At 40.3% G+C, this 15,716-nt stretch overlaps 1 protein-coding gene and 1 long non-coding RNA gene across 3 annotated transcripts in view; one reads left to right on the plus strand and one right to left on the minus strand.

Annotated features, from left to right (window-relative positions):
* The window catches only part of NECAB1 (N-terminal EF-hand calcium binding protein 1), a 120,875-nt gene that overhangs the window by 49,342 nt on the left and 55,817 nt on the right, over nucleotides 1-15,716 (minus strand). For both annotated transcript variants that reach the window (XM_073330609.2, XM_073330610.1), the window contains exons 4-5: nucleotides 11,053-11,078; nucleotides 8,942-9,039 (exon numbers count right to left, since the gene is read on the minus strand). In XM_073330609.2, coding sequence (XP_073186710.1) covers nucleotides 8,942-9,039; nucleotides 11,053-11,078 — 124 coding nt within the window. The remainder of the gene's footprint in view (nucleotides 1-8,941; nucleotides 9,040-11,052; nucleotides 11,079-15,716) is intronic.
* On the plus strand, nucleotides 7,512-14,802 carry LOC140906525 (uncharacterized). Its single transcript, XR_012157140.1, has 3 exons — nucleotides 7,512-8,248; nucleotides 8,637-8,705; nucleotides 14,638-14,802. It is a non-coding gene; the product is annotated as an uncharacterized LOC140906525 (long non-coding RNA).

The following is a 15,716-nucleotide window of genomic DNA, read 5'->3' on the forward strand; positions in this document are numbered from 1 at the left end:
TGATTCTAAGGAATGGTTGGAGGGAGAACAGCACAATAAAGACAATAGATTTCAAGAAGGCAGACTTTAGCAAACTCAGGGAGTTGGTAGGTAAAATCCCATGGGAAGCAAGTCTAAGGAGAAAAACAATTGAAGACAGTTGGCAATTTTTCAAAGAGATATTATTAAGGGCACAGGAGCAAACTATCCCACTGCATAGGAAAGATAGGAAGTATAGCAAAAGACCACCCCGGCTTAATCAGGAGATCTTCAGTGATCTAAAATTCAAAATAGAGTCCTACAAAAAGTGGAAACTGGGTCAAACTACAAAGGATGAATATAAACAAATAACACAAGTATGTAGGCACAAAATTAGAAAAGCCTAGGCACAAAATGAGATCAAACTAGCTAGGGACATAAAAGGAAACAAAACATTCTACAATACATTAGAAGCAAGAGGAAGACTAAGGACAGATTAGGCCTGTTACTCAATGCGGGGGGTGGGGGGGGAGAGACAATAACAGAAAATGTGGAAATGGCAGAGGTGCTTAATGACTTCTTTGTTTCAGTTTTCACCAAGAAGGTTGGTGGTGATGGGACATCTAAAATAGTGAATGCCAGTAAAAATGAGGTAGGATCAGAGTCTAAAATAGGCAAAGAACAAGTCAAAAATTACTTCACTAGATGTCTTCAAATCACTAGGGCCTGATGAAATGCATCCTAGAATACTCAAGGAGCTGACTGAGGAGATATCTGAGCCATTAGCAATTATCTTTGAAAAGTCATGGAAGACAGGAGACATTCCAGAAGACTGGAAAAGGGCGAATATAGTGCCTATCTACAAAAAGGGAAATAAGGATAACCCGGGAAATTACAGACCAGTCAGCTTAACTTCTGTAGCCGGAAAGATAATGGAGCAAATAATTAAGCAATCAATTTGCAAACACCTAGAAGATAATAAGGTGATAAATAAACAGCATGGATTTGTCAAGAACAAATCGTGTCAGACCAACCTGATAGCTTTCTTTGACAGGGTAACAAGCCTTGTGGATAGGGGGGAAGCGGTAGATGTGGTATATCTTGACTTTAGTAAGGCTTTTGATACTGTCTCACATGACCATCTCGTAAACAAACTAGGGAATACAACCTAGATGGAGCTACTATAAGGTAGGTGCATAACTGGTTGGAAAATCATTCCCAGAGACTAGTTATCAGTGGTTCACAGTCATGCAGGAAGGGCACAACGAGTGGGGTCCCACAGGGATCGGTTTTGGGTCTGGTTCTGTTCAATATCTTCATCAATGATTTAGATAATGGAATAGAGAGTACACTTAGTTTGCGGATGATACCAAGCTGGGACGGGTTGCAAGTGCTCTGGAAGATAAGATTAAAATTCAAAATGATCTGGACAAACTGGAGAAATGGCCTGAAGTAAATAGGATGAAATTCAATAAGGACAAATGCGAAGTATTCCACTTAGGAAGGAACAATCAGTTGCCCATTACAACATGGGAAATGACTGCCAAGGAAGGAGTATTGTGGAAAGGGATCTGTGGGTCATAATGGATCACAAGCTAAATATGAGTCAACAGTATAACGCTTTTGCAAAAAAAGCAAACATCATTCTGGGATGTATTAGCAGGAGTATTGTAAGCAAGACACAAGAAGTAATTCTTCCATTCTACTCTGTGCTGATTAGGCCTCAGCTGGAATATTGTGTCCAGTTCTAGGTGTCACATTTCAGGAAAGATGTGGACAAATTGGAGAAAGTCCAGAGAAGAGCAACAAAAATGATTAAATATCTAGACAGCATAACCTCTGAGGGAAGATTGAAAAAATTGGGTTTGTTTAGTCTGGAGAAGAGAAGACTGAAAGGGGACATACCTTTTCAAGTACATAAAAGGTTGTTACATGGAGGAGGGAGAAAAATTGTTGTTCTTAACCTCTGAGAATAGGACAAGAAGCAATGGGCTAGGAAAAACTTCCTGTCAGAGTGGTTAAGCACTGGAAAAAATTGCCTAGGGAGGTGGTGGAATCTCCATCATTGGGGACTTTTAAGAGCAGGTTGGACAAACACCTGTCCGGGATGGTCTAGATAATACTTAGTCCTGCCTCGACTGCAGGGGACTGGACTAGATGACCTCTCAAGGTCCCTTCCAGTTCTATAATTCTATGATCATTAAGATAATGTATTATTGCCTTCCTTTAAAATTGAATGAAAGACAATCTCTTGCTAGACTGCAATCTTTAGACATTTTTCTGCTGCTTTTGCTATGATTGTAATCCTTTATTCCCCCCACATCTGCAAGGTGCAGCTAATTACTTATATAATGATGCTATAAACTTCTCTTTACCTGCAAGCAATACATCCTCTCCTGTTCTTCTTGTATTCTCTTCCCTGAACAAAGATATGTTCTACCACCTCTATTCATCTTTTCTCTTACTTAAGTATTTTTTCTTTTCCTATTTTGGGCAGTGGGTGCCTTTTGGTAGCCTCCACAAGTGATATTTTTTTGAATAATTTAAATTTTTTGTATTTATCTAGCTCATTCTGCTATTGCATATCCTTTATATGTTGCACTGTGCTTTCCTCCACAATTGTTGCATGTAAGTTCTGTCCCTTCTGCACACTCCTCAGCTGAGTGATTTCCTCCCCATTTACTGTACCTCATTCATTGTTCCCTTACAAATGGCTGCCATATGTCCAACCCTGTGACAATCCTAGCACCTCACACAGGGAGGCGGTGTAAATATGTAGTTTAACCCAGAAAGATCAATACCCCATTTGGATCATATCTGGAAATGTCCCATCTTTGAGTAAGTAGCCATTTAACAAACAACACTTTATCATTTCCTGCACTCTTTGATTTCATCTGCAGACAATCCAAGTGGCACTTTATACGTGACCCATCTTGCTTCGATCAGGCATGTAGACCGTTGACAAGTAACTTTCATTTTTCCTAGGGTTACAGTTTAAGAAGTCGTTCAGCTTGCTCCTTATGTGTACATTTTGTCAATAGCTCTTTTTATGCCACCAACACTTTGCTTTATCCATTCTGCCATTTTCAGGGGTTAACATTTCCTATTTTCATTTCTTCAGTCATTGATTTGACAATTTTAAAATGTAGACTTTTATCCTGTTTTTCATTTCTGTGCATTTCTCCTCCTTCAAATCCTGATATTAATATTAATAGTATTTTTTTTCGATCTGAGACCTTTCCTCATCCCCTGCTGCTCCCCCTTCATAATCCAAGGCAACTTTCTCTTCCTCCCTTATTGTTAGTTTACTGTTCTGCCTCATTTCCGGTGGGGGCCGGAGCCGGAGCCAGCCACAGTCTTTAGTTCAGTCTCACCGCCTTCAGCCAGAAACCAGTACTCATCCTGACGCAAATCTCAGTGCCAAGCCTAGCCTAGATTTGCCCTGCCCGTTCCTGCTCTTATTTCATGGCTTTATAATCCTAGTTCAGCTCCTCCCCCAGGTGGGCTTCATCTGCCCTTAGGCCCTATCAATCCTTGGTTCTCCTCCAGGTGCAACATCTATGGTTAATTTGCTCATCCTGGCCCACATTAATGTGCTCAGGACTTGTGTGGAGTGGATACCCCATCACAGCAGCTCTCTCTTCACCGAAGAAAACAAAAGAAACAGCTGTTGGATTTTGGGAGCAGACCCTGGCGTACGAGTTTGGTCAGCAGTGTTACTGGAAACATTGTGAAGGGACTTCACCTTGAACCCAGTCTAGTTCAAGTTTTAAAAGTGTTTTATCTTTATCTCTCTTGTAACCATTTCTGACTTTAATACCTTGGAAGTATGCTTGCTTAAAACCTCTATTTTTGTAAGTAAATAAACTGGTTTTACCTTTTAAAACTAATCCAGTGTTATGAATTGTTTGGGTAACAGACCATTGTATGTTGATCCACCTAGAGGGGCAATGGGCCTAATATATCAGGACTGTCCAGGAGAGGGCTGAACAGTGCAAAACACGTTTTTTTGGTAGGGAAATCCAGGACTGAGAATGTTCTGGGTTCATCCTGAGAGTAGTAACCAAGGCTGGTGGAAGCCAGAGTGTGGCTGGTGTTTGGTGACAGGCAGCTGAGGTCAAGAGTTGCGGGACCAGGGCTGTAGCTATACACAGACACTCTGTATGTGACCTGCATTCTGTCTGTGAGGAGCCCAGCTTGGGAGCTACAGTAGCAAAGCTTTGCAAGACTACCCAGGTTGCAGGGCAAGTGGTGACACAGCCCCTCACTGTCTGGATTGCTCCCCAGAATATATTAGAAGCATTGAATCTTGAATTTTTAATGCTTCCTGTTTGTAAGACTGAAAAAGAGAGAGGTAAACACAACTATCTCAGCTTTCACTTTGAGCAGGAAAATTGTAACCTGCCAGCTAGAGGAAGAAGAACCCAAACCAACTCATAATCTAGCCCTCTCGACTATAGTTGCCAGCCTGGCAACAAAAGTGACTCATACAGTAACTTATCCCCACAAGAGGAGTGATCAAATATCAAGTGCCACAAACATCAAGTCCACCCCACCTATAAATTCTCAAAGCTTTCCTTCCCTTCCTTGTCCAACTGTGTGTGTATCTCCTGGATCAGAGCTGCAACAATAGGGCTTTGGCCCAGCATGCTTTAGTAAGATGTCTATAGCATTTAAAGTATATTCTCTGGGAACAGAATTAAACTCTTCTTTAACTGCATATGCTTCCCTTTTTACATCTTCTTTCTTTTTGTTCTTTATCTCAGTGATTCTCCTTCAGACATGAATAATGATAGGGCACCTAGTAATCACACAGTAATGAACATCCACCCAGATGAACGTTGCAGAAGCTGGCTATTTCAGTAAAGAAAGCTAAGGATAAGATTCTTCTCCTGCACACACATTGCACAGTACCTTGTGCTAGGAATAGTCCCATTTACTTCAATAGGACCATTCAGAGTAGAGTACTACTCAGTTTCAGTAAGAATGGCAGAATCTAGCCTGACACTGGAAAAGAAAAGGGGCCTAATCCAAAACCTATTGACATCAGTAGAAAATCATCCCTAGATTTCAATGGGCTTTTGATCAGACTAAGTCAGGCAAAGCTTATATTGGAGTTCTGCTTGACTGAGGACTGCAGAATGTAACGTGCTGAGATTTGGGAACAAAACTGCATGGACTTAATGCAGTGCCTGTAAAAAGTGTTATTAAATTTCAGAAAACAAAATTTAATGCAATTAAAAAAAAATCAAACCAGCTTCATGCTGGTTCCTTGCTGCACATTAAAATAATGACTATTTGCATTTATGAATATAAATCAAACAATATTGCTCACTCTGATGTTACCAATTTCACTTAGAAAAAATGCAAGAACAGTAAACAAGAAATTACACTGAACTCCAATTTTTTAAGCTTAATGCAACCTAGATTTAGCTAAATTTATGTTCTGAATATGGAAGGGACTGAAAGCTTGTTCACAATTTGGTTTTTAGAATTTCGGACATGCTGATCCAATGTATTTGTGGTCTCACTGAAGACAGACATTTTTCCCCCTCTACTTGGTTACCCTGGAAACTGAGGATGAACAATTTATCTGGGGGCCTGATCCTGCAGTTGTCATATAAAATACCCAGTGAATAAGGATGCCACGCCTTAGAGGGGTGCCTGATTTTTGGCCCAGCATTGGTTGTTTATCTGGCTTTAAGTTGGGTGGATCAAGTGCATGAAGGGACAAATCAATTTTTTTCTCCCCAAAAAAAGCAGAAGTCATGACTGAATAAGTTGCCTATCAGAAAGAGTGCTTGCCTAGGAAACAGACCTGAAGAAGAGCTCTGTGTAGCTTGAAAGCTTCTCTCCTTCACCAACAGAAGTTGGTCCAATAAAAGATATTACCTCACCCATCTTGTCTGTCTAGGAACCAGTCTGTCATTAAAGGGCCTGATTATGAAGTGCTTGAACTTCCTCAACTCAGTGGGAAGTCCAGGGGAGTTAAGGGCACTTGACATCTCTCAGGATCAGGCCCTTAGTCCCCCTCATAATATCTAAGTATTGCAGGGCCCTCCTGTGTGAAAAGATGATCACTATCATAAAAATACATAGAAACTTCAAAGAATTCTCCCTAAAATACTGAATACTCTGGTTCTCTGTCTGCTCAGCTTTTATATTGTCTGACAGCATGAGCACCCTGTTCTGTTTCCACCGTTTTTGATAAAAAATGGCTGACTGAAAGATATGTATACCCCAGGATTATTATCATTATTTAATACTAGTATTAGAAGGTGACCCATTCCTGTTTGGTGGCCCTTCTGTTGGTGGCATCTGACTTGGATGATGAAAATGAACATGCGTTGGTCTGCACTGCTTTGGATCGTTATCGAGCAGAACCTGTGATCAGCATGGACGCATGTCCTCTGGAATGGTGGCCAAAGCATGAAGGGGCATATGAATGTTTAGCATATCTGGCACGTAAATATCTTGCAATGCCGGGAACAACAGTGCCACGTAAATACCTGTTCTCACTTTCAGGTGATGTAAATAAGAAGCGGGCAGCATTATCTCCCATAAATGTAAACAAACTTGTTTGTCTAAGGGTACGTCTTCACTAGCCGCTGGATCAGCAGGTAGTGATCGATCTATCGGGGATCAATTTATTGCGTCTCGTCTAGACGTGAAAAATTGATCTCCGAATCAACACCTGTACTCCACCTCAGCAGGAGGAGTAAGCGGAGTCGATGGGAGAGCTGCCGCGGTCGACTTGCCGCCGTGAGGACAGCCAGGTAAGTCGAACTAAGATACTTCAACTTCAGCTACACAAATAGCGTAGCTGAAGTTGCGTATCTTATTTTGAAATCCCCCCCCCCAAGTGTAGCCCAGGTCTGAGTGATTGGCTGAACAAGAAGTAGGACTGAGTGGACTTGTAGGCTCTAAAGTTTTACATTGTTTTGTTTTTGAGTGCAATTATGTGTTTAAAAACAAACTACATTTGTAAGCTGCACTTTCACAAAAAAGAGAGCTCTACAGTACTTGTATGAGGTGAACTGAAAAATACTATTTATTTTTTTACAGTGCAAATATTTGTAATAAAAATATAAAGTGATCACTGTACACTTTGTATTCTGTGGTGTAATTGAAATCAATATATTTGAAAATGTAGAAATCATCCAAAATATTTAAATAAATCGTATTCTGTTTAACAGTGTGATTAAAACTGCGATTAATCACAACTATTTTTTTAAGCTTGTGATTAAAAATATTAAATCCCGATTAATCATTTAACAGCCCTACTGTGGATGCATAGTGCTGTGTGTGGAGTGTGCTGTCCAATGTATCTCCTGAGGAAAGCAAAACCACTAAGCATGAATCTGAAGTCAAGATAATGTCTAGGCAAGTTTTAATGTTTTTAATTGAGTTGCTGAGGCAGCTAAATATAACACTTATTAATATCCCAGATTTTCCCATTTGTTTTGTTTCCAGTCAGTAATGCTTTTCTTCACAACACTCTTACTACTCTATTGAAACTCCTCCTATGTAATTAACTTCAAAAGTAATTCTTAAATGCAGCATTCTATTTACATCCAATAATTATTAGATGACATGTTCTGCCATTTTAGCACTATCCTGTACATGTGCCTAATCAAGCAGTTTATATTTAGGCTTATGTCTAGAAAGAATAAATGCAGATATTCCTTATTACTGCCCCTATCTGGAAAGCGGCTGAATACTCCCAATGCCCATTGACGTCACTGGGAATTGGAGGTGCACAGCATCTCCCTAAATCATGCTCTAAATAAGTAAGTGTAATAGGGTATGCAAACACTACTCTGGACAACGAGGGGTTAAAACACTGCTCTGGGCTTAGTCAGCCCAGCCCCACCATATCTACAAGACAGGTACAGGCTGGAGGAAGAGTTAAAAGGGCGCAGACCAGCTCACTTGTTGGTGGACCAGGGAAGAGAACAGACCTTCAACCTCTGAGGAAAGGCGGGAACTTCCCCAACAACCACTGCCTGATAGTCCCTCCCTGAGGTAAGGGAGGGCCAGATCCTAAGACATCCTGAGAGAGAGGTGTTCCTTGCTCTCTTTTACTAACTCAGTTTATTTGTGTTAACTACCCTTGCTTTGTGTTTATGGACTACCTGGCGGGGGAGAGACTTTGAAGTGACCTGGCCAGAGGACCAAGTCACAGGAAGGGGCAAGCCACCGCAGAGAGCAACTAGCAGCAGCAGCAGATCCTAGTGGAGAGATGCCATGCCACGCCAGGAGGTGCTGGCGGTGAGCCAACCCTTGCACAGTAAGATATAAACTTTCTGGCTGTTTGTACATGTCAGTTGCTCAATTAAAATCTGTACATTCTGTACTCTTGGAAAAGTCTTGATGCAAGAGATGGCATCTTCTGTAATTATGGTACTGATGAGAATCCCCATATTTCTCTTGTCTATATGATGCTGTTATGGGCTTGATGCAGGAATTACTGGGAGAGATTCCATGGCCTGTGTTATAAATGATCATGATAGCCTCTTCTGGCTTTAAAAATCTATAAATCTGCAACTGGCCATACTGTAAATAGTGTTCCTGAACACATCCTAAAAACTAACTATTGAAAGCTGCGTTTAGTGCTTCTCTCATTCTATATTCAGGTAATTGGCTTAATACAACATTACCATTTTTATGATATCCAGGATCTTTTGAATGGAATATGAACACCCTACATTATTAGGAGTTGAAGGACATGTCTGTCATTCAAAAAGGTAATTTTGCATGGATTGAAACTACAAATTCCTTGCACGTGGACTTTAATGCCGTGGTATTTTGACCATTTCAAGAAGGCTGTTTCTCCTCTAATAATAAAACAGAAATGTGGAAATAATTAAACAAGAGTTATCAAATACTTCATGACTAATGAAATTAAAACCCAGTACATCAAATCACAATAGAAAAAAAGACTCAAAATATTGTGTAGAAGATAAATATAACTTCCACTTACTTTCTTTGTTTTGTCCATTGCCTTCAGTATAGAAACATTTAGATCTTCTAAGGCAGACAGCACATTTTCATACTCTCCCAAATGCCGAGAAAAATATTCTGTAAGAATAAATCATGACTCCAACAACCTTTCATCTAGGATTTTAGGTATTAGACCCAGCTAATAAAATAAATGTAACAAACAACTCACCATGTTCTGAGTATAATGGAAATATATACTTCCCTAAATAACTTTCAGTTATGGGATGGGAAGTATATATGGGATGAAACTGAAGAGCTTTTCCATAAAATTCTGTTTTATCAAGGAAAGTAATTAACATAATTATATTTGTTTTTCTTTTAGCAGCACTGTGTGTTCATTTGAGGGAATTTGGATTGTATAGTGAATAGGGCATAGGATTATGAATTGAGAGACCCTGAGGTCAATTGCGGCTTGACAGGTCAATTAATATTTCTGCACCATAGTGTTTGATGAAATATAGATCTGGTATGTCTATGCATGCTGCAATCACATCTCCAACTGCAGCGTAGACATACCCTGTGAAGTTTTTAGTTAGATGAGAAGGAAACAAAAAGTCAGTGGAGTCACTAACGCATAAGATTGAGGAGAATTTAGAGACAGAAGCTGATATTGCTTAGAGCCTGAATTCACTTATTTGCCTCATTAGTCACAAAAATAAGTGGCAGGTAGTGTGACTTAATATCCTGGAGATCCATTTTATTTGGAGGAAAGGGAAATACAATGTGGAAAAACTGTAAAAAAAAATCACTGAAGTGAGCATGTGGCTATTTCAGATTTTCAGGCAAAGGGCTCAGATTAATTCAGTTCCAGAATTATGAAGACCAAAGCAGGGAAGATGAGAAACAAACTGGTGGGAATTTATAAGAGATTTCTGAGGATATTGGAAAGATCAGCTGTCATGAGAGTAGCTAATGTAACCCATATTTAATCAAAGTTGATAGGAAGAACAGGATACCTTTAAACCTTATGTGCCAAATTCTGCATATAGCATTTAGCACTTAATCAGACAATGGAACAGGAGTCTGTTTGCATGGGCCTGACTGCAGAATTGGGGCCTAAGTGAGTGCACAATTTGCAGATGTAATAAGCCGATCACTAGCAGTAAACTATAAATCAAAGCAGTAGAGAAAGGGCACAAAACCATTATCCTCCCTTTTGAGGTCAGCTGTAGATAATTTTGGCCAGATCCCAGGCTGTTGTAAATCACCATAGCTTCTTTGACTTGAGCTGAGGATCTGGCCTTGTATTATTTCAGCCACGCACTCATTGCATTTCATCTTAAAGAGATCACTCATTCTCCTCACATTTGGTCAGTGTCGCATTAGACCTACATGCAAACATGCTGGCATTCAAATTATTGTGGGTATTTCACAGTGACCTCCTAAAAGGCTTCCATGCTATCAGCTCTGGAAAAATATAAATGCACATATACCACTCTGCTCATTATTCTCTGACTTTCCTCCCAGAACTATGCATTTTTTTTACAAGAATAACTGATTTTTGACATTTTTTGGGTGGATTTGAAGAACTTCTCTGAACTGTGTACTACTTGCACTGCAAGCTGCATTATTAACTCAGATGCTGTTAAACTAGCTCAGGAACAAAAATAAGTGGTTTTCAGGAAAGTACATGTTGTGGACAGCTTTTGTGGGGCAAATTCTGCAGCTAATGGGAGTTTGACTTGATAAATTCTGCCAAATCTTAATCAAGTTGGAGGAGAGTAACAAAGCCATTGGAAATGGTAAGGTTGCCTAAGTATTTATACTTGAGGAAGCAATGGAATAATTGGAATAAAAGTTGTCCAGTTATAAGCAAATAAAGTAGAGCAGAGAAAAGCACTTTTGAATGATAAAATAATGAGACTGAAATATTCATGAAGTATTTTTGCAAAATTCTCTAGCAGATTCCAGTTTAGTCTTAAAGGTTCATTGAGCCATCTCCATTTTTCCCAGGAGTTCAGACCATATAGTTTTATATACTTGTTCCATATTATCAAAGAGAAAAACGAGCTCAGTCCACATGATGTGTTCACATGCAATACAGGCTTGTTGTAGTTTTGTTCTATGGCTGTCTTTGAAAAGGAAACTTACCACAGAGTTCTTCTGTGTCAAGGTTGCTGAAAAGATAAGAATATATAAATTTAATTTAATTGCTGTTTTTTCGCTTTATTAGTAAGGAGTAAGATTCAAAGAGAGTGACTGGACACATGGATAATATGAATATCCAGAGTTACAACAATTAATTTATATGTAAAGTAGTTATAAAAACCTCATGTTTCAGAAGTTATGCCAATCTCTAATTATTAGGGACTAGAATGAGACCTTTGAGGGCCAGCTCAATCCACATGTGTCTACCGCTAAGTGCCTACATCTTCCTCTGAGCAGGGGCAGCTCTAGCAATTTTGCCACCCCAAGCAGTCGCCGCCAAATTGCCACTGCGCCGAAAGTGGTGGAGCTGCCGCCAAATTCCCGCCACGGGACACGGACTGCCACTCCATTCTAATTGCCGCCTCAAGCACCTGCTTGGAAAGCTGGTGCCTGGAGCCGACCCTGCCTCTGAGATGTCTGGTATTGGCTGCTGTTGGAGACAGAATACTGGACTAGATGGACCACATGTCTGACCCAATAAGACAATTCCTGTGTTCCTTGTTAGTACACTTCGTAGTACCTACACCTCAATATAATTGTGACTGGTACTTTAATATCTAAAATACATTGTGGTGTTTACAGTAGTATTTGAAGTCATGGATTTTCCATGGACCACAAAACTCTTTACAAAAAAGTAAGCCACATCACATTTTTGTGAAGTAGGTAAGTATTATGCCCTATGAAAGTGTATAGGGAAAAGTGTAGTATCCCTTTCAGGGACAGGCTGATGCTGATAATCAAGGAGGCCCTGCCACACCCTGAGGGCTGAGCCATATAAATGGCCAGGATGCAGAGTTAACTCATTCAAGCAAAGTAGAGTGAGGAATAGAAGCCAAGTAGGCTGCAGTGGGTGCAGGTTGCTTTCTAAGTACATCTATGCAACAACAACAAAAAAAGACTCATGGCAGGGATTCTCAGAACCCAGGTCAACTGACTCATACTCATGCTGTGGGGAAAAAATAGCAGTGTAGGCGAGGCTTGGGCTCTGTTTTTTTGCTGGGTTTCAGAGCCTGGGCTCCAGCCTGAGCCCAAATGTCTACTCTGATAGATTTAGCTCCACTGTGCAAGCCCAAGTCAGTTGACCCAGCTCTGAGACTTGCCACTGTGGGTTGTGTTTTTTGGTGTGTAGACATACCCTCAAGCATCAGGAGACAAGCCTAACCTGACTTGGAGACTGGTGCGTGGACTGTAAGTTTAGGAGCCTTGAACCACGGTCCTGATGAACAGTTTGTTACAATGGTTCCTGTCCTGAAACCTGATGAAAAAGGGGACATGATATTTTTGTGAATATGGCTTCTTGCCTCAGGTGGCTAAAGAGAATCTTTTGCTGCTGCACTGGGTGAAATTAAAGTGGGGCACACCAGTAGTACCATACCGGGCTGTAAGAGGATGTGTAGGGACTGCCCACACCTTTACACACCCATTTCACAGACTAGTAAACTAAGGCACTTGGAGATCACACAGTGGTCAAGGCTGAGCTGCCAACTGAACCCAGGAGTCCTAACACAGTCCCTAGCTCTGTTCATGATAGAACTTCCTTCCATTCATTTCAAGGACTGAGATTGTTTCCTATATGGGAAAAAAAATCAACAGTGGCTCAGGAAGTTCACTCTTTGTATTGTTTCATCGGGGGTGGGGTTTTGCTTCACAGGAGAAGCAGGGGTTCAGCCCCCAAGATTCCTCTGTGTCCTTGCACCAGCTTTGACCCCTAGCTGCACTGCCTGGCCATTCCCCGCTGCTCCTTGAGGAAGGAGATATTCCACATCAGGGATTCAGTCAGCATTCGCTTCTATAAAGAATCCCACCCTGGAGCAGTGGGTAGTGATGATGAGGGAAGGATGTATGTTCCTCCATGGTGCCGGTCCTTCCCTTTCTGTCTCCAACCCCCAGCATTCCCTCTCCTTCTCCAAGGAGGGGCTATCACAGGGATTGGGGGAAGAGCAGGGATGATACTATGAAGGTTGCCCTCTTTCTTCATTGGTCCCCTGGTCAGGGATCTGCGCAATATTCAGACACTCTAGCTAGCTCTTAAAGTGTAACTAATACACAGCACTTTGTTTAGATTTGGCTTTAAAGTTAGGTGCTTTACAAGAGGAAGTGAAGAATTAATCTCTCATCTGCTACTAGCTGCTCAGATACTGGTAACTTCAGTGGAAAAAGGAAAATGCCAAACTGTAAAGAAACGGTTCAAACACATGGGAGTTTGTGGTTATGGAAAATTAACACATCAGTTCCATACCTAACCAAAAAGATATTTGGTTACTTTTTATTCCATACTCAAAGTACATCCATCTGCAATTTTTTTTTTAATATCAACATTTGATAGACAAGTCTGGTCTGTTAAATGTGCATATAAACACTTTGCTCAGTTTAATAAAATCGCTAGAAATGATATATTATAGTTGTAATGATGCTCACTCTGTAAGGTAACACCCTGTTAAACAGAAATCTCACCCCTTTTTTGTATAATGTTTCTGTAAACAAAAACTAACTGGTACATGTATGGGTTTTTTTTTTTATATTTACGTGGTAAGGATTTATAACCATGTTAAAATTTCCTAAATAAATAGTTTAAAAATTAGTTGATTTAAGAAAACTTCCATCTGAAGGCCTTTCTTTCCATTTTGGGATTAGAAATTGGTTTGAGTTACTCTACTGAGCCATTTGATATATGTATTGTCATCTAACAGTGTTTTTCCTGTCCCTGAAATCTTTTTTTCTCTCTCTCTGCCTGGAAGCAACAGACTGTCTAGTTTGGACTATCTCCCCTTTTCATTTGCTTCTGATATATTAGCATTTTTGCTCCATTGAAGAATTTTTACACTGAGTTAAATGGAGCTTTCACAGGACCATGTTTTTGCTATGTATTTCTGCTGTAATGTAATAGAGACTATGACGTGCAGTGTTGTTTTAACAGTCAGTGGAGGTTATCATGAAAACATAGTTCTCCACATTACACACATCATGCAGGATTGCTGACCTTAACTGACACTTGTTCACAGTTTGTAGTTTTTTCCCTAAATTAGTATATTTTTCAATGTTTTTTCATCAAAGGAAGCTTGTGTCATTGCCACAATTACAAGCTGTTGGGTACGCAACTGAAACCTTTACAAAATGAATGAAAATTACAGAGAGGGATAAAGCTATTAGAAGTGATTTTCTAGGTCTTGGGGGTGTCAATCCAGTGAAATACCAGGAATTAAATTAGCTTGCAAAAACTAACAAATCCAAAGTAATTTAAGATCTCGCAGTTCAGCATCCAGATACTCCTATCTCATGGCAAAAAATAAAACCTGAAGCATACTGTACTGTAGAGCAGAAGGAACATTTTCCTTTTTTGATACCTTCTATCTTTGTCATTCTTTCTTCCTTCTCTCTCTCTCTCTCTGCAGCCTAGTACCACTGTCAGCCTACTACCTTTACTAACACACCAAATAGAAATAATAAATATTAGAACATTATTGAATCAACTTAGTGGTACACAATCTTCTTATCTATCGTATTAATGTCTCTCTTTTTTTTTCTTAGGTTGGTTACTCTTCCAGTACATTGAATGAAATTTAATTGGTCTACAGTCCTCTGTTGTTACTGCACCAAATGGAGGGATTCTTTTAAGTAGGGCTGAAATGCTACATTATTTTTAATACCTGAAAGTCCAGATTTTCTGCCCTGCAGGCATTTTAATAATTGAAAAGAACATTATTTTAAAAACTTAAAATTCCCTTATTTACATGTATCCTTGCTTTGCACTTCACAGGTTTTTCTGTGCTTAGGTGACACTCTTGGTTGTGATATTGAATATATTAGATTTTAAGGCCAGAAGGGACAGGATGATGATCTGTTCTGACCTCAAACAGCATTGCCACCTTTTCAGGTTTTCCCAGAATCACCCTTTTTGTGGTAGTTGTTCTGTAAGGGTGCTCAGTACATGCTAACAGCTGTCTAGTTTTATGGGCTCTAGATCATCCCAAATATCCTGTGTTTTTGTACATCAGAAGTGGCAACCCTACTCCTACATATCACAGGGCAAAGAACCTCATGGAGTTATTTCTGCATCAAGCCCATAACTTCTGATTGAGCCACACTATAAGTTATGGGAGGAGATGTACCAGTTCCAGAAACCCACCTTTCATGCTGATTGCCTGGTTCTTGCTGACTTTCTTCAGCAGAGGCCTGCTCTCTAGCAGGAACTTTCTCTGGGCCTGCCGTTTGAATGTGGCAGAGGTGTCTCATTTGTTAAAGCAGCCATTTTGTAACTGGGTGCAGCAGCACCCTCTCTTCCATGTGGTAAGTTCTTAACTCCCATTCTGATTCCCTTTTCCTACTCTTGAGGAGATGGTACATTCTTCTCACTCCCACACTACAGCCAGAAAAGTCCCTTATCTCGTCATCAGTGTGGTCCTTTCAGGTTACCCTGCAAAATCACCCTTCCCCAGCCCTGATGAGCACTGTCTGTATTCTGAGTGGATCCAACTTTAGTTAGCAGATGGTTAGCTGCTTTTCCTCACTCCCACACCTTCTGCCCATGCCAGTCATCAGTGGCTTTCACATACTAGCTCCATGTTGTATGAGGGCAATCCTCCGGTCAAGGTTCCTTCCCCACTTTG

This window comes from Lepidochelys kempii, chromosome 2, assembly GCF_965140285.1.
Source record: "Lepidochelys kempii isolate rLepKem1 chromosome 2, rLepKem1.hap1, whole genome shotgun sequence".
NCBI lineage: Eukaryota > Metazoa > Chordata > Testudines > Cheloniidae > Lepidochelys > Lepidochelys kempii.